A 26,698-nucleotide genomic window follows, 5' to 3' on the forward strand; every position below is an offset into this window, starting at 1 on the left:
TTTGTATTTCGGTTACGGAACAAATGACAAATTCGAAGATAATTTGTATTTTTCCTAACCATACAAACCTTAGCTATTTACACATATGTGCCCGCCATCCCTGACCCCCAAGTCAAGTCCTACCTCTAAGTGAAGTGAAGCAAGTCACCGGTGTGTGGAGGGGGGAGGGGTAGCAAGCTACCCTTCCCCACCTCCCGCTAACTAGCGCGGGGGTAATTAACCCTCGTTAAAAACTATTGGCTCGTCATTTCAGCTGCGCTAAAAGTAAAACCCTTTGTAAATAGCTAAGGTTTGTATGGTTAGGAAAAATACAAATTATCTTCGAATTTGTCATATCTATGATTTTTCATGCTAATTGTAAAGAAACCATTCAGTAATAGATTTATTGAGCTTTAAGATAAGTATGTGTAGTTCGTAAAAGTAAAATTGCTCCTGAACATTTAATTGATATTAAGTATTGTTTTATATGCATCACACACTAAACATGATCACTTCAAAATTTGGGAATATATATATTTTAGCAATGTATCTCAGACACTTGAGACAAGTGGTTAATCACCGTAGATAACTCCTGGGAATATGATGACCTCATCAGGTGACAATTTTCCCAGGACTTAATAAATAAAAAGGGTGGTTAGCTCTCAAACAACAGTATTCTTGGTTATATCTGATTATTTGACTCGGGCCAGAATGACAACCTCGGTACTCTTCTTATGTAAGTAGCCTTTAAATTTCCTTTGTTGGCATATTAAGTTTTCATATAAAGCTACAGATCTTCATAGTTTAATTGATTTTATCTTAAAGGATGGGACTTATTTAGAAAGTAACTCAAGATGTGGTTTTGGCAAATTGCTATCAACCCTATTTAATCTCTTTTCACCACTGGCTTTTTAAATCGTCTTACAGGTTCAAGTTCAGAATTTAATCTGAAGGTTCTATAAAATACACATTCCTACAAACATACAGGACAGTACAGACAGTTCTCAGCTTACAAACATTCTCAGAGATACAAACAAATGTAACTGTAATCATAAATCTTGGATATTGTATCAGAAGTTCATAATGAAAAGAATATATAAATTAATGCAGTCTGCAAGACAATATTTGCAATATGAAATGGGACTATTTGTTGACTTTTGCAGCTGAAAATCTTAGGCATGTGAGTTAATTGAAACCTACCCTAGTCTAAAAAGGGATTTTGACGAAGGAAAAATCTATTTTTGGGGAGAGGCCTGTGACGCCCGGTGAAAAGGGTCCTTCTTTAACCTACCCTAGTCTAAAAAGGGATTTTGACGAAGGAAAAATCTATTTTTGGGGAGAGGCCTGTGACGCCCGGTGAAAAGGGTCCTTCTTTAACCTACCCTAGTCTAAAAAGGGATTTTGACGAAGGAAAAATCTATTTTTGGGGAGAGGCCTGTGACGCCCGGTGAAAAGGGTCCTTCTTTAACCTACCCTAGTCTAAAAAGGGATTTTGACGAAGGAAAAATCTATTTTTGGGGAGAGGCCTGTGACGCCCGGTGAAAAGGGTCCTTCTTTAACCTACCCTAGTCTAAAAAGGGATTTTGACGAAGGAAAAATCTATTTTTGGGGAGAGGCCTGTGACGCCCGGTGAAAAGGGTCCTTCTTTAACCTACCCTAGTCTAAAAAGGGATTTTGACGAAGGAAAAATCTATTTTTGGGGAGAGGCCTGTGACGCCCGGTGAAAAGGGTCCTTCTTTAACCTACCCTAGTCTAAAAAGGGATTTTGACGAAGGAAAAATCTATTTTTGGGGAGAGGCCTGTGACGCCCGGTGAAAAGGGTCCTTCTTTAACCTACCCTAGTCTAAAAAGGGATTTTGACGAAGGAAAAATCTATTTTTGGGGAGAGGCCTGTGACGCCCGGTGAAAAGGGTCCTTCTTTAACCTACCCTAGTCTAAAAAGGGATTTTGACGAAGGAAAAATCTATTTTTGGGGAGAGGCCTGTGACGCCCGGTGAAAAGGGTCCTTCTTTAACCTACCCTAGTCTAAAATTAGACTTGCAAACAACTTCTTGGAACCTATTACATTTGTATGTTGAGGAATTTCTGTATACTGAAATGTACAAATGCTCTATAAAATTCACTGATTGTTTCTGTATGTTGTACTTAAAAATGTCACATTTAAAATTTTAGTTCCCTAACTTGGATTGTTACTTTCTGTACTGCCAATGAAACCTTAAAAAAGAAATGGTTTCAGGAAGACCAATCAACATAATTCAAGAACATGATCTTTACTGTATGTAAATTGAAATTTTTCCTTCGAAATGTCTTTCCATTCAACACAGTATTTACTTTAATTGGCATAAATCTTTCAAGTTTTGACTAAATTAAGGAGAGTTTTGAAATATTATCTTGACTGCCTTTGCAGATTTTACTTTTAAATACTGTTGAATTATTGTATAGACCAGACCACTAGATTTATTCTTATGTATATTCCCCTAGAGTTCCAAGATTAATCCTTATATTCTAAATAGATACCTCACATAAAAACTCACTTTCTACAAAGAAATTAGACCCTGTGTTGTAAATTTAATATGGCACCTCAAGATCGCGTAGGCCTGGAACTATGCTAGTCGATTTTCTGCTGTTTGGGGCGAGATCTGATGATTTGCCCTAAAAGATTGCCCATTTACTTTCAAGAAGCCTAAGTTGACAAGCATGCAGACCGTTCACCTGTACTCCGGGCTTACCCTTGTGGATATCTCCCCCCTAAGCATTCTGTACATGCAGAGAAGAGGATGGAGCAGCTCAAGTTTCCCATTAACCTGTTTTAGCCGTAAATGAGGGGATTTTGAGGGCGAGCCCATGAAAATTATCTTTGACCTGAAGATGCGAGCATAACACTAACTTACCATATGAGTTAGAAGGTGCTACTGGTACCTTTCTCCCATTAGGTTATGTTTTATTTTAGATCACTGGCTGGCTTTAAACATTCAGACATATGTGCGTGTGGAACTGATTGATTTACTTGTTAGTTGAGATTAAGGAGCCATTTTGAAGATGTTTAAGTACATTAAGGTATATCCCTCAGAGTTAGTTTGAAATTATTACCTACTCTAGATATGTCATTGAAGGAGGTAAGTTAAATAAAGATGATGCTTATATAGCAAGGTGGGCTCCTTTTTTTAACATATCAAAGTGTAAAGATCCTCATTCTTAATTAAGCCCGTAGGCAGAGTTTAGAGTAAATTAACAACATATACTCCGCTACTCTATTTCCCGCTCTTTGCCAAGTTGTCTATAATTTAATTAACTGTCCACCACCTCGATAGGGTGTACTATTTTGGACCAAAAGTAGCATCTGAGCATTGTAGTGGTGCTGGTACTGACAAATCCAGTACTTAGAATTAATTATCTGGACGGAGAATCTGTGTCTGGTGTATTCAAACTATGATATCCGGAACATTTTTTTCTGATGTGCTGAGTCATGGCACTCGTATCCCTCATGGAAGATTTTCAATGTAAGGAGGCTTTCCCCAGAATTAATTTCTCACCCTTCAAATTTTCAACAATGACATACAGTAATTGTATGTGTGGTAGTATTATCATACAGATATACAGTAGGTGATAAGCAGTGTATGAAAGATTACAATAACACATGTACTATAAAAGGGGTTGGGCTATGATTTTTACTGCTAGTACTATATTATTATGGATTTATTGAGCCTTTCTGCTCATGGTGTGCACATGACTTGTGTCATCTAATACCATTTATGCATGAACTACTGTATTAGGTTTTAAAGTTATGTCTATATTTTCTCCAGGTCTCTTGGCGATTTTACCTATTAGTTCAGCTAAAACCGTCAATATAGCTGGAGGACAGGATGCTGTAAAAGGTATGTAGATAATGATTCAAATGTTAATACAAAGTAGTTTCTTAAAGTACAGTAACTGATGGCTGGAAAACACTCATTTTAAATTAAGCTATTGTACAGTGCTAGAAATATTATAAACATACTGTAATCCCTTTAGTTATGCTTAACCCTTTCACCCCAAAAGGACGTACTGGTACGTTTCACGAAACCCATCCCTTTACCCCCATGGACGTACCGGTACGTCCTTGCAAAAAATTGCTATTTATATATATATATTTTTTTTGTGCATATTTTTGATAATCTTTTCAGAAACTTCAGGCATTTTCCAAGAGAATGAGACCAACCTGACCTCTCTATGACAAAAATTAAGGCTGTTAGAGCAATTTAAATAAATTATATTGCAAATTGAAAAAAAAAAAAACCCTGGGGGTAAAGGGTTGGAAAGTTCCAAATACCCTGGGGGTAAAAAGGTTAATAGACCTAAAGGGCTTGTGAATACAGTCAAAGTGTAGGTATATAAGGAAACTATGCTACTGGGCTAGCCTAGGTTATACTTAGTGCAGGAAGAAAGGCCCAAAAGGGGAGGGCAATTGGTTTTAAATAGATTCCCCCCACTCGCACCACATCACATAACACAGGCCTGTCTCTCTGCTCTTTTTTTGCCTTTTCTTCCAAAAAGAACCTGTTCATGTTATAGATTACAGCCTCAGCTTGGCTATGAAGGTGGCCATATGGCGAGCTTGAAGTAAGGGAACAGTCCATCGCAAGAGTGTGTTAGTATCAGTGTGTGTAGCACCAATGTCTGCCATAGCATGGGAGGACCCTTGCTCATATGACATGTATAGGATGGGAAGGAAACTTGTATGGAAAACAAACCTTGAATTTTACCTCAGTGGTGGTGTAAAACAAAAGTTAAAATAGTTTTGGATACAATTTCAGCAATACACTCATTTATATACAGTACATTATATATGTAATATAGTGTGTGTGTGTATGTATGTGTGTTACAAGGAGTTACAAGGATTTTGGATGTCTCAAAGACTTTTTAGTCCATCTTTGGAGACTGGTAGAACGATTTACCGGTACTTCAAGCGCTTAAATATTTCTTATGATCTTGTCTAACTTATTCTTGAACATGTTTACTGTGTTACTGTTTACTACATCCACTGGAAGTCTAATCCAAGTATTTGCTATTTTGCATGTAAAAAAATTGCCACATTGAGTGGCGCTGTATCTTTTCAATTCCAGTTTGTATCTGTTACCTCTGGACTGATTTATGCTAAGCGTGAATAGATTGTTGTAATCAACATGTTATTCCTTTAATAATTTGAATGCCTCTATTAACTCTCCCCTTAGTCATCGAGTTTATTGATCAAATAAGTTCAATTGTTAATCCTTCGTCTGTATTCAAATTGCCTTAGTGTTGGAACTAGTTTGGTGGCCCTAGCTTGTACTGCTTCCAATAGGAATACTTGTGAGTGAGCGAGTTGTCGCATCTTCTTGTCAAGCGGTTCGAAAAGGTGGAAAATGAGGCCCCGCCCACAAAATTCAGGAGAAAACAGACTTTATTCGAACTATTCGACGAATGTGTTCGACAACCACCAACCACATACCCCGTTCACACGTTAGAGCATCACTTCAAAAACTTGCCTGTTCGATGAACCATTCGACTGAGTAAACCTGCCTTTAAGGAGGTGAAGTGGGTTTGGAGAAAGACAGCAAGCTGGTGATCTGTGGAGAAGTGACATAAATGAGGGGTCCATTCAAAACCAGGTGCCCTTACTTATCGGCCCCCTCTTGCTGCATAAGTACAGGTTACCCCAAAATCTTGGCATGGCAGGGTATGGCCTATGTAAACCTACACTGAAGTTTATACAAATGCATAGAATCCAAAGAAATTATAATCTTTTTTATATACAATTGTGTCTAGAGAACTACTGAGAATCTAATTGATGGTATGCACTAGGTTTTTTGTAGTCTCATTGCCTCCCTTCAGTGAGGATACGGGCAAGTATACTGCCCCGTAATTTGAAAGTGGGGACTCTGCAGATATGGGAAATGTGGATGCAGTGCTTTTGCCATTGCTGAACAGCATGTTAATGTAATGCAATTACAGTGCAATTCATATTTTAGCTACTTTTGGAAAATGGGGCTATTGTTCAATGGATTTGAATTACCTCAGCATTCCTGTTTCCAAGATTGTTGAACTAGAAATATGTTTAGATTGTAACTCTGAGAAGTATTTAATAGTACTGTATTATCATTTTTAAAAGCTAATCCGCAAATTTGATTTTTGTAATATATTACAGGTCAGTATCCTTGGCTTGTTAGCATTGAGGCAACCAACTTTGTTGAATCTTGGCCTTTATGTGCTGGTATTTTGATAACTGATGAATGGGTCCTCACAGCTGCTCACTGTTTGGACTCCGAAAAGCCAGAATGGCTGTGGGTAAGTGAATCTTGCTATGATTTTTGCCACAATTTTTTCACTCCTATCCATATTTAACATTCCAAAATCTTTCAAAACTTTTTATAACTAATCAGATCCTTTTCTATTATTTCTCTATTGTGTCTTATGACAGATTATGGTAAGCACATTGTTCCTACATGGATACAAACCCTCGTCCTATCATAAGAGTATTATTTCAGTGAAGGTGGAAACTACTGTTTAAAGGTGTTGGTAGTTACAGGCGGGTAGCGGGTAAGTTTGGCCCCCTTCTATCTCACTGAGTAGCCACTTTGACTTTAATCATCTAGGCTCACTGATGTACAACTTGGCTAATAACTCTTTTTTTCAGTGTGATTTGTTGTTATTGACTATGGAAAAACCACTTGGAGGCATGCGGTCCTGCCTTTTTGTTAATAGCCATAGGTGTGGAATGTTCATGAGTAGGAGCTTGGTGGATCCCATTTTATTGTGACCTTCTTTCAGAGGCACGGCTGTAAAGACTCGTCACCCTGCAAGAAATTTAAATCCTGGTCATCATCACAGTGGCTTGATTATGGCAAGAGAAGGAAAAAGAAGTCTTTAGATGCTTCTTCGAAGTTTGCCTTGAAGTCTGAGAGCTCCACTAAACCTCTCTCCTTTGTCTGGTACTCAGGCTTCCAAATCCTGTTACTACTCCGGTATACTTATTTCATCTGTCTGCGATCACTCACAGTACATTACCGTACAGTGATACCTCGGTACTCGACCATAATCCGTTCGAGATCCGTGTTCGACCTCCGATTTGTTCGAGTACCGAATTTTTTTTCCCCATAAGAAATAATGGTATATATTCTATTCCGTTCCCAAGCACTCGAACAGGCCCAAAATATTAATAAAACGTGTACCTAAACAACAATAATTATCTAAATGTGTATGAAATTGGTCAGAAAATCCTATAAAACAATTTTAAACCATTTACTGTACTAAAATAAAACAATTTTAAACCATTTTCTGTACTGTAGTGAACATACCTTTGAGCAGCGGTTCGATGGCATACAGGGATGGATGTGGAGAGGATGGAAGGGGGAGGTTACTGCTTGGAAGGAGAGTCCCCTTCCATGATGTGGCGGGGTAGTTCTCCTTCAGGAGTTGTTTCTCTCTCCAATGAAAGGGTGGGCAGATCTATTTCAGGGGTTTCTTCTCTTCTTTGTCTCTTCTTTGGAGGAGAAACAGGCTTTGATGTAGCAGCTTTCTTTTCTTTTGTGAAAAACTGGTCTATTGTTAATTGTTTCTTCCTCCTCTGCAGTATTCTTCGAAAATGATACATGACACTATCATTAAACATATGCACTGCCCGGTTTGCTACTGCAATTTCTGGGTGGTATTTTTCAGCAAAAGCCTGCACATCTGCCCACTTGGAACAAATTTCATTGATGAGAGAACTTGGAACATCCTCCCTTACCTCATCCTCTTCTGAAGATTCCTGCTCCACAATCAGATCCTGCTGCTGTTGTTGTTGCAGGTGCAACAATTCCTCCACAGTCAACTCGGTAGAATGGCTTTCTACAAGCTCATCAATATCATCCTTGTCGACCTCAAGCCCCAAACTCCTGCCCATGACAACAATTTCCTCAACGACATCAGTGTCATCAGAAATTACAGGGGTAGCAGTGCTTGGACCCGCCTCTGGTTGGAAACCTTCAAACTCCCTCTCTGTGACACATGATGGCCACAGCTTACGCCAGGCAGAGTTCAATGTCCTATAGGTCACACCTCGCCAAGCTTGGTCAATCATGTTAACAGAGTTGAGGATGCTGAAGTGTTCCTTCCAGAATTCCTTTAGGGTCAACTTCGTGTCACTGGTCACTTCAAAACACTTTCTGAAAAGGGCCTTGGTATAGAGTTTTTTGAAGTTTGAAATGACCTGTTGGTCCATGGGCTGGAGTATGGGAGTAGTATTGGGGGGCAAGAATTTGATTTTGATAAAGCTGTATTCTTCTTTCAAGTCATCCTCGAGACCTGGAGGATGTGCAGGAGCATTGTCCATAACCAGAAGACATTTCATTGGCAAGCTCTTTTCAATGAGGTAAGCCTTAACCTGGGGGGCAAACACTTCGTTTATCCACTCGGTAAAGAATTGTCTTGTGACCCAAGATTTAGTGTTCGAGCGCCACATAACTGGTAGTGCACTTTTACAAATATTATTTCGTTTGAACACCCGGGGGTTGTCCGAGTGGTACACTAACAAGGGTTTGATCTTGCAATCGCCACTTGCATTTGCACACAGCAACAATGTTAGCCTATCTTTCATTGGCTTGTGACCTGGCATCTTCGTCTCGTCCTTGGTAATGTACGTATTGGCTGGCATTTTCTTCCAAAATAACCCAGTCTCATCACAATTAAAGACTTGTTGTGCGATCAAATTTTGTTCATTTATGTACCGATCGAATTCCCCCACGTATTTATCGGCTGCAATTTGATCCGAACTAGCTGCCTCCCCATGCCTAGTAACACGATGAATACCTGTTCTATTACGAAACTTTTCAAACCAACCCCTGCTCGCTTTAAATGTAAATGAATCACTTTCACTGGTACTCGGACTTTTCTTCACTAATTCTTCATAGATATGCAACGCTTTTTCACAAATGAACGCTTCACTAACACTTTCCCCGGCCAACTGTTTTTCTTTAATAAATATTAAAAGCAACTTTTCCATCTCCTCAATCACTTGTGGCCTTTGCTTAGTTACCGCCGTAACTCCCGTTGCAACATTCGCCTTCTTAATCATTTCTTTATGCTTTAAAAACGTAGAAATGGTCGACTTCGCCATTCCGTATTCTACCGCTAAATCGGACACTCGTACACCATTCTCATATTTCGCTATAATTTCCTTCTTCAACTCGATCGTTGTTCGCACTGTTTTCCTCTTCTCCTTCCCCTTAACACTCATTACTTTCTTGGGACTCATTATGAAAGCTAAAAAAGCAATTAAAAGCACTGAAAATCACTAAATCACAACGAATGCTGATCGCGCGTTGTCTGAGTGACGCTCTCGAGAGAACTGATGCTTCCCGAACAAGCGAGAGTGGCCGAGATGGCGCGATCATCACAAAGCCCATGCGGTCGTCACGTGTTCGGCTGGTCGAGTACCGAATTTTTGGTCGAGCACCGCAGCAAAAATTTCTCGAAAATTTTGGTCGAACTCCGAATTGTTCGAGTATAGAGTCGTTCGACTACCGAGGTATCACTGTACATTCTTTTAAGCGTGTGCACTCTTCAACTCAAGACTAGGCATCAGATAATAAACAAGATTTTCCTCAGGAAGGCACTCAAAGGAACACACACTTCTATTCCAGCGCAAAAGCGATCAACTCTCAACTCTCGTCCTTATAGACGCGCAATAAATTGTACATGCACTCCTTTTGGTAGGAACTTGAAAGTTCTATGCATTTGCTTTCTCCTAATAGCACGAGCGAGTGCTCTCCTAGGAACACAAGCTCTCCTTTGCACTCCATGTACTCCATGTTAGGGGTCGATAGATCTGTTAGAGGACATATCGTAGATCACACACGTACGCAGTTGCCTTCAGAAGCTTCCTCGGCTGTTGGATGTTGCCCTTCTAGATGTGCACATTCACCTCTGTGTGCTCAGGCCTCAGACTAAGGTTATTCTCCTAGGGTTAAGTGCTTCTCTAGACGCACACCATCAGCAGTGCGTTCAAAATATAGACTAGGAAAATCTTCAGTTTGCGAGCACACCACTTATAGCACTCGCTCAACGAACCTGGCATATACAAACTCCCCAGACAGTGTACGATCTGTGGATCGCAGGCACTCCTCTTCATATGCACCCTGTGAGCAAACATGCTCTCCAAGTTGTAGGGATGTATCTCTTGATCAGAATCCCTCTTCCAGAACAGTTAACAAGCACACCTCTGCTCATATGCTTCATACAATAGAGCTACAATTGCTTTTTAGAACATACTCATCTGTGAGCAATGGCCTGACCAAACACACACCCTGGTAGTACCAAGCTGTCGTCTGCCAAGGAGTTTTTACATGGAAAGGAATGCTCTGCAATGCAACCTTATGCAACAGTGAGCACTTACCCTATAGGTAGAACATTTTATACAGAAAAAAAGAGGACTCATTGCCAAGAGCACATACTTTTCATGGCTTGTGATCCTTGAGGGAAGATCCCAAGACTTTGAGGCAACGGATTAGACTAACTGTGAAGTTCCCACATGATGGGTCATCATCAAGCATACACACACATCTTCATAAGGAGTCTCCATTATGTTCTTCATCGCCCGACATATCTTCAGCCCAGGCGCATAGAGAACTTGGATACCGAAATGAGCAAGTGGTCTCCCAGAAGAAGGTCCCTGTCTAAATGGAGGCTCCTAGATGGAACAGAGAGAAGAAGCTTAGATTCCCCACAATTTCGTAAGATTCAGCAGTGAAAGGTTACTGTTCAGCCTTGAGCCAAATCTTCTGGATGCAGTTCCTTGACTTCTTTGTCATGGGAACTTTGATTACTGATTTGGAGTTTTGAACAATCCTGCCATTTGAGAAAGCTCAGACCACCAGTTTGGGACATCACTAAAATCATCATCTCTTTGAAATTAGCTCCATATAAGCTCCATAGGTGGTACTCTATGGGAATCTTCCCCTAGACAGTTTTCTTGCTAGCCCTGGCCTTAGCTAAATGGGTTAGCGAAATCCACTGACTGTCATACTTTTTTTTCATACCGAGGGCTGGAAGAAAGTGTCTCTGCCCCACCCCTACCCCCACCGAGTTCATAGTGAAGACTTGAAAGTTAAAATTCTTCCATTCATGACCCTATGTTTGAGATCTTTTGTATTTTTTTTCCTCTGGGAAGTAACTAAAGAGTTTTAGACTAGTTGCTTCTTTGTCTTTTGAGGGCACTAAAACACTATCTGTAGCATGCATAACCTTTAGACCACAGCTTCAAAGCTGTTAATCAGTAAAAGGAGGTGTAAGTGTAAAGTCTCAAAGAATACCATCTTTATCTGGTATCAAAACATAAGAACACTAGAGCATCATGCAGCTAGTGACCTAATAGAACTGTCCCAAGCTCACACTCATGAAATAAGGGGAATAGGAGCTTCTTCAGCCTTCAAAAGAATCTTGTCAGTAGGGTAAGTTTTGGAGGCAGGAGTCTGGAATCACCAGACAACCTTTGTGGCCCATTACCTATGGAATTATACCCACTAGTCTTTCTCATCACATTCTCCCTGGGACCTGTGTTAGATGCTCAATAAGTAGTGTAGCATTCTAAGCTCCTCATAGGACAAGAAGCATCATGTCTAAATTAACTGTTGTGACATCATTCTCTGTTAAGAGTGAGAATGTCAGGCTTTTACCTTTTTTATTCTCCATCCTTGGGGTGCAGAACTTGCCATTTTATGTTGTTGTAATGGACACTGATGCAAATAAATTACCATACTGAGCATTATTCAATTTTGTTTAGAAATAGAAGGCAGGTCTCCTATCCCCCTAACAAGGGGAGGATGGATACCTATGTAAAACTATTACAGTAATTTGTTAGCTTTACATTTTGACAATATACGTTATCTCATTGTGGATAAAGGTTCCTAAATTGACAGTCGGCCTAACAGCAGAAGCCTAATCTATCACCTTTGAGTATACACTTTTAGGACAATAGGTGTGGATGGAAGTTGGTAGGCTACTCCTGCACCTTTTTAGGTACGAGTGTATCGACATACCAGGATTTTATACCAGCCAGTTTGGTTATATGAACTCCCTTCCTCCTAAGGATAAGTCTCCTATTAAATGACGAATGTTTGTATCAGTGTAGGAACAAGTCATAAATTTATATAATTTGTATTTTTCCTGACTAAACAAAACTAAGTCTTTTAACTCGACTAGTTTCCACATCTACCCGTAAATTTAACTCGCCTATTAGATAATATCCTGAGTAACTAATAAGTACAGTGATGTATTTACAGGTGGTGACAGGAGAACATGACAGAAAGGTTGAAGAAGGCACAGAACAGCGTATAACAGTTTCGTCTTTTGTGAAACATCCAGACTATACATAGTGAGTGAAACTACTTTTTATGTTCCCAACCATTTGTTTTTCATGCATATTTAGATATTTGTTTGTAAATATACAACTAAATGTGTGTCTATATGAATTGATAAAAACAAACTGGTTTGGGCCAACTGACTACGTCAAGATTTTCAGCTTTGTAATGTGGCTTGGCTGAACTGTTTGAGGATAATGGTGAAGTGCAGTACCCAGTCTATGTTTAGAATGTGTTTATGGTTTTATACAGTACAGTACCCATATCTGTATTGAAGATTTGTGGTCCTATAATTTTCATCAGTTTTCTGATATTTACAATAGGTCATTGTTGCTAACCCCATATTCAAGGATTGTTTGTAAATTTCTCTAGCATCTTGGTGAAATAAATTTAAACTTATTTACCCCCTAAATTTCCTGTATGGTCTTATTATTAGCTTTATATCATCTCCTCCTCCTCTGCCTATGAAGCAAAGGGCCTCGGTTAGATTTCGCCAGTCTTCTATCTTGCGCTTTTAAATCAATACTTCTCCATTCATCATCTACTTCTCACTTCATAGTCCTCAACCATGTTGGCTGGAGTCTTCCAACTCCTCTAGTGCCCTGTGGAGCCCAGTTTGACATACAGTACTGTTAAACGTAACTAAGAATGTTATCTATTCATAGCCATACTATAATTTGATATCAAAAGTTTGACATGGAACTTGGTACAATATTTTATATTCTTAGTAGAAATTCGGTATGAAACTGTTTCATAACTCTATGAATTACCCTATGTTCACTTATTTACTTTCTTATTCCACAGCTGGCTGACACCATATCAAAATGATGTGGCACTTATTCACTTGGGTACTCGTGCAGTTCTTGACACCTACACACACTTGGCACCTATTCCGGATAAAAGCATAGATGACATTGGAGGTAAGTTCTATTTAGAACTTTGTTGTATATCACTAAACTTTTTGCTACCCCACTTGTTTAGTTTATCTTGACCTATATTTATTATTTTTTCTTAAGTTGTATTAATACGGTAATCTAAATTTTGAGAGCTTGAGAAATTATAGCTCACATTTTCCCTCTACATTTTTAAACACTAGATTTTTGTCCCTAAGTGTAGGCCTACATTTATTCTAGTTCCTAAGAATATTTATATGTCTTAAATTTCTATTCGGGGAACATTTAAAGCAAGGTAATCTGAATTTTCTAGTGTTGAAGCTCATGGTAATTTCTTTGCAAGTATCTTTTATGCTACCTAATAGGAAGGAAAGCATTACCATTTGAAGAGTTGAGAAAAATTTTCTCAGATTGGCTGCAATCAATTAAAAACTCTTATGCGTCGCAGAATTCTTGCTAATCGTGTGTTGCCTTCATGTGAGTCTTAGTGCATGGTGGAAATTAAATCCTAACAAAACTCCAAGTACGATTTTAAGTTGGTCGAGGACAGTGGCTCCTCAACATCCAGATCTCTGCTTTAAAAATGTTTCTTTAACTTTGTGTGAGACTTTTAAAATTTAATGTATGATTCTTTATAGCAATAGACACTGAACTACATTAATTTGGTTAATTGTAGAGATTTTTGCTACTGAACCATGGTTGTTTTCCCTCGTGTAACTTTTCAGAAAAATACTCTTGCCATTCTAGGAATGTGTGAAGTTGCTGGATGGGGTAGCAAAGTAGATGGTGGTGAAGGAGCAAACATCCTCCAGTGGGCTCCTGTTCCACTCCTAGAAAATAAAATATGCGAAGAAGCGTATTCCTCGGTACCAGATCCGAATGCTTTGTGTGCTGGGGAAATTACAGGAGGTGTTGGCACCTGTGCTGTAAGTTTTTTACTTTGTTCAAAGTTGGAGCAAATGCTTTTTTGTTGACCAGGCGGACATGAATCTTTTTATAGTTTATTTATGACATATTTGTTTTTGATGTTAATAGTTTATATATGACATGTCTGTTTTGACGTTGTTACTTATTTTAGAATGATTGTTAATTTGTTCTCTTCATTTATTTATTTCCTTATTTCCTTTCCTCACTGGGCTATTTTTCCCTGTTGGAGCCCCTGGGCTTATAGCATCTTGCTTTTCCAACTAGGGTTGTAGCTTGGATAGTAATAATAATAATAATATCATTTTAATAATTACACTGAAAATATATGGGAAATTTTTTTTTTGTAATCAGCTTTTCAAAAGTTAATACAGTACTGTATTATATTAATATCAATTCATTTAGCCATGCTGTTGTCTTAGTAGTTGCATATAAGAACTTGAAGAATTATTAACCAATGTATCTGCTAGCTTCTGTGCAAAGATACGAAATGTTAGCTTTATTTTTTCAGATAACTTAATTCTACATCTTCTTAATACTTGATCCCAGATTTCATTAACAGGCACAAATTCAAAACATTCAAATGAAGTGAGAAATTTTTTGAAAGAATTAAGAGTGTAATGCCTATTTTATGCTCGTTCTTGCATAAACCTTAGAGTTATTGAAGATTCAAAAGTTTTAATACCGGGAAGAAAGGGGCTTTAGATAATTTACATTAATATGTACACTACTTTTTACTCGAGGAGTTCTTTAGAAGCAAGATATACTGCACTGCACAGCAGTAGCTCCGGTTACGGGTAACCTTGAATTCAGTACCAAGAGCATACAAATTTGAATTGGGGTTACAAGCATTGCATAGACCTGCAAGCAAAAATTTTGCTGTGTATGGGTATTTTTCGTGGACAAATACAGTACTAACAAGACAAGTGCATGATGCAGAGAAATCGGGCACAGTGCCCATATGCCACCTATGCAGTGTTCACATGATTTTTACAGCATTTTGTTTTGCATTAGCTTTCATCCCCTCCTTTCTTAGATCCTAGCTCTTCCACTCTCCAAGCAGCACTCTTACTGTATGGTGACAGTCTTTTAATCTGTTCTTTGTTGAGTTGTGATCACTATTGTTCATCATAAAGCCGTTTTGTGCTGCGTTGTAAAGTTAGCAGTACAGTATCGTAACGATGGTCCCCAAGATATTTAAGAAAGACACTAAAAAGGAGATGATTACCGTGGAAGTGAAAAAAAAGATTTTTCAATATTTAACTTAGCCGGTGATTATAATAGCTGCAACTCTGTTGCTCGACAGAAAACTCTAAGGTAAAACTCGCAAGCGATCGCTACACAGGTTGCGGGTGTGCCCAACAGCGCCATCTGTCGTCCAGATACCCAGTACTCAATGTAAACAAAGACTCAATTTTCTCTCTGTCGTGCTACCGACAAGACGTACTTACTCGCTGTTGCTAAACTGGATTTGTTTTCACAACTAATTGGTGAAGTACACTATTCTAGTTTTGAGCTTTCGCTGTGCAGGCTTTCTCTTCACAAATCCTTGAACTCTTTTTGATTACGGATTCTTTGTTGATGACTTTTTGATAGTTTTTGAATTCCCCTTTGACCAATTCAAAATGGCTGACCCTTCACAAGTCCCAAAATTTAGGAAGTGCAATACTAGGGACTGTTCAAGGCGTCTTCCGAAGGCCTCTATCGACCCTCACACTGTTTGTTCCAATTGTCGGGATAAAATCTGTCAATTGGAAGATCGATGTGAGGAGTGCGTTGGGCTTTCGGAATTCGATTTTATCGAATTCCAAAAGTATACACGTAGGCTAGAGAGAGATAGAGTTAGGAGAAGTTCCTCTCGTTCTATTGACATTTCCTCTCCTCATGCCCCACAACCTATTCCTTCCCCTGTAGTGGTTGCTCCTAATCCCCCTTCTGGCACTCAGGAACCTTCGATGGCTGATATGATGCGTGCCATCCAAGCTCTGGGTGAGAGAGTTGAGTCCCTGGCTAGTGACCGTAATCAGCTCATGGCGGATGTGAAGGAGCTGAAGTTTAAAAGTGCAGTGGGAAGTGTTAAAGTGAGTGATAGTGTTGTGGATAGTGTTGCGCTTGAGGGTTCGTCTGTTCGTGCCTGTCGTCCTCCTAGTCCGGGACCTCTTGCAAGCTCCCAAGTCCAGGGGAGAAGCAATGTCGTATGACAAATGGGTTCGAGAGGCTTTAATCAGCGAACAGACGTTCCCTCCGTGGTTTCGGGCGTATCTACCCAAGATCGCCCCTGCCTAACAAAGACGAGAGAGCCCATTTATACCTCGTCTTCGGAAGGTGTTTCTCGCAAGAAACCATGGACCAAGGTCTCACGACCGTTAAAGCGCGAGTCGGTCCCTTCCGCACAAGTCCAACGGCCCAGCTGTAGCCACTGGGTCAGTTCGGACTCGCTGCAGTCATCCGATGACTGCTCACCTCCTAAGAGAGGCAAAGCGGTACCGCTTCAGACAGTTACACCGTCTGTCGCCGCACCTGCTCCTGTAGACCCTAAGTGGTCTTTACTGGAAGACATGCAGTCTCAACTAACGTCGCTTATGCAGGACTTTCGTGCGGAGAAGGTTGCTGCCGCACCAGCTAGTGCAGCTCCTTGCCTACAACCACCCACACGATCGGTTGTGCGTCCTGGGGACGCTGAGGTAACCTTCTCACGCACTCCAGTTGAGAGAGTTCCGCCACCCATGCGTTCCAGTGTGATCTGCCAGCCGCATGTTGACGTTCAGCGACGCACGGAGGTATCCGTTGACGTTCGTGAGGTTCAACAACCGTCAGAGTTGTTTTGTTTTGACGCGGTGCGTCAACCTCCGCAACCCAGTGTGGTTGCCACTGCTCACCCACATCAGTCTAGACAGTCTGGAGTAGACGCTGTGCGTCCCCGCGCTGCTATGGTTGTTGCCAGCTCACAGACTGGGCAGCAGTTCCATGACGTTGCGTCCGGCTCAGTCACGCATGCACCCGTGCGACCGGACTCAGCTAACCAGCCGTTACCCACTCCGTTGCCGCTCCCTCATCAGTTCTCGGATGAGGGACTTTCTGATGATGATGGTGCTGCACACGTAGATGAACCGCATTCAGAACTGGACGAGCCTAAGTCTACGCAACCCTCTTTGGACTTTAGGAAAGTTTTGGCCCTGTTCAAAGAGATGTTTCCGGACCAGTTTGTGTCTGTGGCTCCGCGTTCTCCTCCGTCAGAGTTTGTGTTAGGCATGCCGTCAACCACTCCTGCCTTTACTAGACTCGTCCTCGCACGCTCGTCCAAGAGAGCTTTGCGGGTGATAGGAGAATGGCTGCAGTCCAAAAAGAGTTTAGGGAAGACAGCTTTTACGTTTCCCCCTGCTAGACTCTCTTCTAGATCGAGCGTCTGGTATGCCACGGGAGAAGTTCTCGGCTTGGGAGTTCCTGCCTCTGCCCAGGGCGACTTCTCAAGTCTTGTAGACTCTCCCCGCCGCCTAGCCATGAGACGCTCGAAAATATGTTGGTCATCTTCGGACCTGGACCACCTTTTGAAAGGTATCTTTAGAGCCTTCGAGGTTTTTAACTTCCTAGACTGGTGTCTAGGAGCTCTAAGCAGAAAGATCTCTCCGATGGAGAAGGAGACTTCCTTGCTCATTATGTCCTGCATGGACAAGGCCGTACGTGATGGGTCTAATGAGCTTGCTGCATCTTTTGTGTCCGGAGTCCTTAAGAAGCGTGAAAACCTATGCTCATTCCTTTCAGCTGGAGTTACACCATGCCAGAGATCCGAACTTCTGTTTGCTCCTCTTTCCAAGTGTCTTTTTCCAGAGGACCTGATTAAGGAAATTGCCGCTTCTTTGATACAGAAGGATACTCACGATCTTGTTGCGTCCTCTGCTTGCAAAGCCACCCCTTTGCCTACCTTGTCAGCTAGACCAAGGATGGACACTCCACGTTCCGTTTTATCCCGCCCTTTCGTGGCAGAGCCTCCAGCAGAGGAGGTGCTCGTGCCGAAGGGAGACGTGGAAAGAAGAAAGGAACCAAGTCCTTTAAGGGCAGAGTCTGACTGCCAGCTTCTTCAGACAGCTGTGGGAGCCAGACTCAAGAACTTCTGGCAGACCTGGGAAAAGAGAGGCGCAGATGCACAATCTGTGAAGTTGCTCAGAGAGGGGTACAAGATCCCGTTTATACGAAAACCCCCTCTAGCAACGTCTCCCATCGATCTCTCTCCCAGGTACAGAGAGGAAGACAAGAGACGAGCATTGAAACAGGAAGTGTCTCTCTTACTAGAGAAGGGAGCGGTAGTCAAAGTCCTGGACCATCAAACCCCGGGATTCCACAACCGTCTCTTCTTGGTGTCAAAGAAGACAGGAGGGTGGAGGCCGGTGCTAGACGTCAGTGCGCTGAATGTCTTTGTCACAAAGCAGACGTTCTCCATGGAGACCACAAAGTCGGTTCTAGCAGCGGTCAGAAGGGAAGACTGGATGGTCTCGTTAGACCTAAGGGACGCCTACTTCCACGTCCCCATCCACCCGGACTCCCAACCTTTTCTGAGATTCGTTTTCGAAAAGGTTGTCTACCAGTTTCAAGCCCTGTGCTTTGGCCTAAGCACAGCTCCTCTTGTGTTTACGAGGCTGATGAGGAATGTAGCCAAATTCCTTCATTTAGCGGACATCCGAGCCTCCTTCTATTTGGACGACTGGCTTCTCAGAGCTTCTTCCAGTCGTCGCTGTCTGAAGGATCTAAAGTGGACTCTAGATCTGACCAAGGAATTGGGTCTCCTTGTCAATATGGAAAAGTCTCAAGTGGTCCCATCCCAAACTATTGTGTATTTAGGGATGGAGATTCACAGTCTAGCTTTTCGGGCTTTTCCGTCGGCCCCCAGAACAAGCCAAGCCCAGTTATGCATCCAGAACATGCTGAAGAAGGAACGATGTTCAGTCAGGAAGTGGATGAGTCTGATAGGGACGCTATCATCCCTGAAACAGTTCGTGTCATTAGGAAGACTACACCTCCGTCCTCTTCAATATCACCTAGCATTTCACTGGAAAAAGGACAAGACGCTAGAAGCGGTCTCGATCCCCATTTCCGAGAAGATGAAGTCTTGCCTGACATGGTGGAAGGAGAGTATCAGCCTCAGAGAGGGTCTGCCCCTGGCTGTTCAGACTCCCAACCACGTTCTCTTCTCGGACGCATCGGACGTAGGCTGGGGTGCAACATTAGACGGTCGGGAATGCTCGGGAAAATGGAACTCGAGTCAAAGGACAATGCATATCAACTGCAAGGAGCTACTGGCAGTACATCTGGCCTTGAAAAGCTTCAGGTCTCTCCTTCAAGGCAAAGTGGTGGAGGTGAACTCGGACAACACCACTGCTTTGGCGTACATCTCCAAGCAAGGAGGGACCCACTCACTGACGTTGTACGAGATAGCAAGGGACCTCCTCACCTGGTCAAAAGGTCTAAACATATCACTAGTAACGAGGTTCATCCAAGGCAACTTGAATGTCATGGCAGATTGTCTCAGTCGGAAGGGACAAATAATTCCAACAGAATGGACCCTCCACAAGGATGTATGCAAGAGACTTTGGGCCACCTGGGGCCAACCAACCATAGATCTCTTTGCAACCTCGATGACCAAGAGGCTCCCAATATATTGCTCACCAATCCCGGACCCAGCAGCAGTTCATATAGATGCCTTTCTCCTAGATTGGTCACATCTAGATCTATATGCATTCCCTCCGTTCAAGATTGTCAACAAGGTACTGCAGAAGTTCGCCTCTCACGAAGGGACAAGGTTGACGCTAGTTGCTCCCCTCTGGCCCGCGAGAGAATGGTTCACCGAGGTACTTCGATGGCTAGTAGACGTTCCCAGAACTCTTCCTCTAAGGGTGGACCTTCTACGTCAGCCACACGTAAAGAAGGTACACCAAGGCCTCCACGCTCTTCGTCTGACTGCCTTCAGACTATCGAAAGACTCTCGAGAGCTAGAGGCTTTTCGAAGGAGGCAGCCAGAGTGATTGGTAGAGCAAGGAGAACATCCACCCTTAGAGTCTACCAATCGAAGTGGGAAGTCTTCCGAAACTGGTGCAAGTCAGTATCTGTATCCTCGACCAGTACCTCTGTAACTCAAATAGCTGACTTCCTCTTATACCTGAGGAAAGAACGATCTCTTTCAGCTCCCACTATCAAGGGTTACAGAAGCATGTTGGCATCAGTCTTCCGTCACAGAGGCTTAGATCTTTCCAACAATAAAGATCTACAGGACCTCCTTAAGTCTTTTGAGACCACGAAGGAGCGTCGTTTGGTTACACCTGGTTGGAATTTAGACGTGGTACTAAGATTCCTCATGTCAGACAGGTTTGAGCCGCTACAATCAGCCTCCCTGAAAGATCTCACCTTAAAGACTTTTCCTGGTATGCTTAGCCACAGCTAAAAGAGTCAGTAAGATTCATGCCTTCAGCAAGAACATCGGATTTTCATCTGAAACGGCTACATGTTCTCTACAACTTGGTTTTCTAGCCAAAAACGAGGTGCCTTCTCGACCTTGGCCAAAATCGTTCGATATTCCAAGCTTATCGAATATGGTTGGAAATGAACTAGAAAGAGTCTTATGCCCTGTGAGAGCTCTTAAGTTCTATTTAAAACGAACTAAACCTTCACGAGGCCCGTCTGAAGCTTTATGGTGTTCAGTTAAGAAACCATCTTTGCCTATGTCAAAGAATGCTTTATCCTATTTTATCAGACTGTTAATACGAGAAGCTCATTCCCATCTGAGTGAGGAAGACCAAGCTTTGCTGAAGGTAAGGACACACGAAGTTAGAGCTGTCGCAACTTCCGTGGCCTTTAAACAAAATAGATCTCTGCGAAGTATAATGGATGCAACCTATTGGAGAAGCAAGTCAGTGTTCGCGTCTTTTTATCTTAAGGATGTCCAGTCTCTTTACGAGGACTGCTACACTCTGGGACCATTCGTAGCAGCGAGTGCAGTAGTGGGTGAGGGCTCAACCACTACAATTCCCTAATTCCATAACCTTTTTAATCTTTCTCTTGAAATGTTTTTATTGTTGTTTTTGGGTTGTCCGGAAGGCTAAGAAGCCTTTCGCATCCTGGTTGATTTGGCGGGTGGTCAAAGTCATTTCTTGAGAAGCGCCTAGATTAGGGGTTTTGATGAGGTCCTGTGGTATGGGTTGCAACCCTTGATACTTCAGATCCTAGGGGTCGATCAGCATCCTAAGAGGATCGCGAGGCTCCGTAAGGAAGACGTACTTAAAAAGGCAGAGTAATTGTTCAAGTCGACTTCCTTACCAGGTACCTATTTATTTTGTTTTTGTTATTTTTGATAACTTCTAAAATGAAATAAAAACTCTTAGCTCATAATAATGTAAACATATATTGCTGGTCTCTACCCACCCCCCGGGTGTGAATCAGCTATTATAATCACCGGCTAAGTTAAATATTGAAAAATGTTATTTTGATAATAAAATAAATTTTTGAATATACTTACCCGGTGATTATAAATTAAAGGACCCTCCCTTCCTCCCCAATAGAGACGCAGTGGAACGAGGAGAAAATTGAGTCTTTGTTTACATTGAGTACTGGGTATCTGGACGACAGATGGCGCTGTTGGGCACACCCGCAACCTGTGTAGCGATCGCTGGCGAGTTTTACCTTAGAGTTTTCTGTCGAGCAACAGAGTTGCAGCTATTATAATCACCGGGTAAGTATATTCAAAAATTTATTTTATTATCAAAATAACATATTTAGAAGCATGAACTAGGTATAGATGTGGCGAAAATATGTACAGTACAGTAATCATACATCTGTGATTTGTACAATCTGAAGGAAAAAAAAAAGATATCAAATCCGTTTGTTGCAAAAAAAAAGCAGCGGACATTGACGAAACAATGGCCACATGTTCTTCGTAATGTTGATCGCTTGCTACTTGTCTGGATTAATGGGCAGCAGTTAGCAGGAGGTACAATTTCTGAAAACATTATTTGTGAAAGAACAGAGGTATTGTATGCTGACATTATGAAAAAGTTGAAAGTTGCCATGTATATCAGTAAAGAAATAAAGAGTAACATTTAAGGGTGTGGTTGAGAATTTCAAGAGAAGAACTGGCATCCATAGTGCTGTGTGACATAATGAGGCTGTGAGCTCAGACATCAAGGCAGCAGAGGCATTCATTACCGAATTTAAAAGGCTCATGGATTCTGATCCATTCTTACCACAACAAGACTTTAATTCTAACAACATCTGTCTTTTTTTGGGAAGATGCCTAGGAGGATATTCATTACATTATTATTATTATTATTATTATTACCATCCAAGCTACAACCCTAATTGGAAAAGCAAGATGCTATAAGCCCAGGGGCTCCAACAGGGAAAAATAGCCCAGTGAGGAAAGGAAAAAAGGAAATAAATAAATGAAGAGAACAAATTAACAATAAATCATTCTAAAATAAGTAACAACGTCAAAACAGACATGTCATATATAAACTATTAACAACATCAAAAACAAATATGTCATAAATAAACTATAAAAAGACTCGTGTCCGCCTGGTCAATAAAAAAGCATTTGCTCCAACTTTGAACTTTTGAAGGCAATTTCCAGTCATAAGAACATTAAAGATTTGAACGTTGCTGTTCTGTGCTAATGTCAGCAAGGATTGTAAAATTTAACCGCTCTTGGTGTATCTCTCAGGGAATCCTTGAGCCACAGAAGTGCAAGATGCAGAATCGACTAAATGCCGTGTGGAGGTCAAACACAAAGGCTTGTATGACATGCATTATTGTTTGTGAAAGGTTTTCGGTCCAGAAGTCAAAATGTCTTTTGGAGAAGAACCTTCTACTCCAAGTCTTGTTACTTATGGACAGTGCTCCTACCCATCCTCCAGGCCATGCAAGAGACCTAATGAAGGAGCTCAAATTCCTCAAAATAGTTTCTGCTGCCAAACACCTCAGCAATACTTCAACTCATGGATCAGCATGTGATCTCAAATTTTAAGAGGCTTTGTATGAAAGCAATGTTCCAGTGATGCTTTGAAGTCACCTAAGGGACTTTTTTAAAGAGCATTTCCTTTTTATCAATTGCCTTAAAATGATTGACAAAGCTCCCTTGATTCTGCTTGGAAGAAACTGAATGCATTTCTGAATGGGATTTTGAGGGATTTGAACCCTTGCAGGAGGCAGTAGTCAATAAGACAGTGTCCTTAGGAAAGACAATGTGGTTGGAGGTGAACAAGAACTACATCAGTAATCTTCTTGAGGGACATAATGAGCAGATAACTACTAAGGCACTGATGGAGGGTCAGCAACAAGAAGTTGTGGAGGATATTTCATATGAGAAGGATGAGGGACAGACGGATAAATTCTCGCTTCAAGTGAAGTAAGGGAGATGTTAAAAGTACAGTATGGGAAATTCTGCAAAATTTTGTAGAAGCATGTCAGCTTCATAAGCTTTGGCAGGGCAAGCAGTGAATCTATTTACTAAAAATGGGATATTGTTATGGTTAGCAGGCTATGGTGGGGTTATAGCACACTTACTTGCTATCGGGTTAACGACCCTGATGTCTAACCAACAACTAACTGGTCCAGGGGCAATAAGATAACTACTCATAACCCCTGGTTTGATTCTGGGCAATTGGACCCAGCAAGCAATATGTACTTAAGGTAAGATTTCTTTTTATGAGCATTGAATTACTGTACTAGATCATTGAGGACCCTGATGAGATTATGAAAAGTTAATACAGTACTGGATAAGCAAATTATAAAAATTTTTCTTTTGTAAAGAAAACTTATAAAAAATCAAGTATTCCTTCTAATCATCTGTGAGTCATTGACATTAGGCGAATGAAAAAAGTCAATGTTGAAAGTAATACATGCGTATGCATCTACAAATACAATGACAATATTTACTGTATATAAAAAAGAAAAAAAATGTTAACCCATTTTTTTATATCACAAATGCTTTTGTAGAAAAAGCACCTGGAATCCACATTTACTCACTCGGTGGTGCATACCACTTCGTTGTTCTACAATAAAAATAGACAATAGACAATACATTAGTTCTGAATCTGGAAGATATGAAGCAAACCCTAAGCACGGGTTATCATCATATACAGAAAAGAATATGCTGCATTTACTTTTTGCATGAGCACAGTTTTGTCTATACAGTATCTCTAAGAAATGGAAAACCATGTTTTATCTTTGTTTCCTAATAATGAATCATAGAGTGGACAACAACTTTTCCACAAACATGACACAAATAAAGTGGCTTTTTAGTCATATGCATTATAGTATAATTTGCCTCTGCAAGGGAGCAGTCTTTTGGTTAGTGGCTTTTGCAGACTACAGTATCATTCTAACACTTTGACTCCTTTGATTCCATTATGGATGTCCAAGTTTCTGATCGCAATGCCTCAAAAGTAACATATAACAGGTTGTGCTTCCTTATTGTTTTCTCCATTACACATCGACTGTAGTTGCTGTTTCTGGTTCCTAATTGATAGTGTTCAAAACACTAAAAAAGATTAGCCAGTTCATCAACTAGTGTCAAATGGCTCCTTACAGGGTGTAGGGCATTGCACAAGCCTGAAATGAATCATAATAAACTAGTGCCGATATGATAAATTTTTAGTCGTGGCTGAAAGTAGGACTACCTGTGCAGACATAAATATTTTTCAAGGAAGTATAAAAGAGGTTTGTTACATTTTCATCCTAAATAAATGCTGTATCAAGTGGGTTTTTATTTTCTCCACTTTGACCCAGAAAATCTTACGTATATGACAAAAGAAAAGGACTAAAAGGAAAAAGAATTCTGAAAGCAATAACAGCGATTGCTAGAAAATAGTTTTTCCCATTGTTATTCGGGACTATGTGTGCTGTGGTTTAACTAAGCTTCTAACACTAGCATAAGACTAATCAATAGTAAGCCACAATTTTTAATTTTTTTTAATGAATATTTGACCCCCCCCTTTTTTTTGGACAATGTCAGGAACGTCTCTTGACTGACAATACTACGGACATCCATCAGTCGCCAAAGTTAAATTAATACTGTACTGCATTTCAAATCTGACTAAGTCCTGCAGTTTAATTATGTAAAAATGTTTGAAAATTCTTGGATTTCGGTATTTTAGTATTAAATATGTACTCAGGAAAATGAGTTTATTGCATTTATTACATACATTTTTTTTTATAGTACAGTACTGTATAGTATATCGATTATAGATATTTTTATTTTTTTTGTATCCCTAGAATTGCCATTTTACTTGTAAACATCACAATACAGTATAGTATGTTTGAATTTATATGTGGTAAGATACTATATAGCACTTTTTTTAAGTGCATCTCTGTCTTGTCTTTTAGTGTTGTATAATTACAGGCTTCTTTCACTATTGATATTTAATTCCACCTCACACTTGGAACCGAGTAATGTAATTTATTCTTGAAATACCTGTTGGTGAAAAAGTGTGACAATTTTAATGATGAGACTGTGATTTGTGTGGCGTTTAATCATGTTAATGCAATCATAATATTTTTCAGAGGTTCTCAGTAGGTAAAATCAGGTGCTTCCTTGTGATTGGTCACTTCAATCCATTACTTTTACACATAGTTGCCCACCTTCCAACCCTTATATTCCTTTGTAATTGTTTCTGATATTCAGTGATTAAATGGGCCAATGATGAACCATACACCAGTTATTAGTAGTTATTCTGAGCTTCCAAAATGCAGTGTTAAAATTGACCAGATGCTCAAACAAACTATGAAAATGTTACTGTTTTGCAATTTTTTAATTGCATCTTTTTGACTAACAATTTTATTTAATGATAATTTTTTTCTATATTTAGTATAATTTATTAATTTAATTATTCTTGTCCTTTTAGTTCTATAATTTCTGTACCTTCTCTTTATAATCTAGTGTACTGTAACCTTTATCATATACAAACAGATTTTAATCACAATTGTTATGGTAGAGTATTTTGCGTCGTGTATTTCATAAATGAAAACGATTCCATGTTATGAAAGTTTTACATATGGTTTGCTAAATACTTAAGATCTCTTCATTCAATTGACAGGGTGATAATGGTGGAGGCCTATTGTGTTGGTCTGAAAAAGCTGGAGGAAAAGTCATCGGAGGCGTAATGTCGTGGCGAGAAGGATGTGCTTTACCAAGAAAACCTGCATGCTATATGAATGTAGCTAAATATATAGACTGGATTATGTCTGTGATCAATCCTTAATTCCAGTTTTTAAAGATTCTGGAATATAAATGTATTTTGATAGTTAGTCTTTGAAGATACGGCCCAAATTCCATAAATTGAATACTGGTTTACTAGAAAAAGAAATATACATACAGGATCAGTTTAATTTTTGGCAGAGGAATAAAAAAATGGAGGTATTTATAAAGTTCTTTCCAATTAACTAATGGTGAAGGTCCGTATTATTCTAAAAATTTTCTCTATAAACCTTACTTTTACTGTATTTGTTTATTTGTAGCAGGAGTATACTAACCACTAACTACATAATAAATACTTTGCTCACAAACGA

The 26,698-nt window shown here is 40.3% G+C and overlaps 1 protein-coding gene across 1 annotated transcript; it reads left to right on the forward strand.

Annotated features, from left to right (window-relative positions):
• The first annotated feature begins 632 nt into the window (after positions 1 to 632).
• On the forward strand, positions 633 to 26,698 carry LOC137634950 (trypsin-1-like). Its single transcript, XM_068367517.1, has 7 exons — positions 633 to 715; positions 3,783 to 3,854; positions 6,143 to 6,282; positions 12,255 to 12,346; positions 13,137 to 13,252; positions 13,973 to 14,151; positions 26,227 to 26,698. The coding sequence occupies exons 1-7, from the start codon at positions 691 to 693 to the stop codon at positions 26,389 to 26,391; spliced, it is 789 nt and encodes a 262-aa protein (XP_068223618.1). The 5' UTR covers positions 633 to 690; the 3' UTR covers positions 26,392 to 26,698.

The sequence above is a fragment of the Palaemon carinicauda genome, chromosome 45 (genome assembly GCF_036898095.1).
Source record: "Palaemon carinicauda isolate YSFRI2023 chromosome 45, ASM3689809v2, whole genome shotgun sequence".
In the NCBI taxonomy this organism is placed as follows: Eukaryota; Metazoa; Arthropoda; class Malacostraca; order Decapoda; family Palaemonidae; genus Palaemon; species Palaemon carinicauda.

Excerpts from the sequence above, each read along its gene's own strand:
- LOC137634950 (XM_068367517.1), top strand. The coding sequence starts at position 691 with ATGACAACCTCGGTACTCTTCTTAT. Across the intron at positions 3,855-6,142 it reads AGGACAGGATGCTGTAAAAG|GTCAGTATCCTTGGCTTGTT; the intron begins GTATGTAGATAA and ends AATATATTACAG. Across the intron at positions 12,347-13,136 it reads AAACATCCAGACTATACATA|CTGGCTGACACCATATCAAA; the intron begins GTGAGTGAAACT and ends CTTATTCCACAG.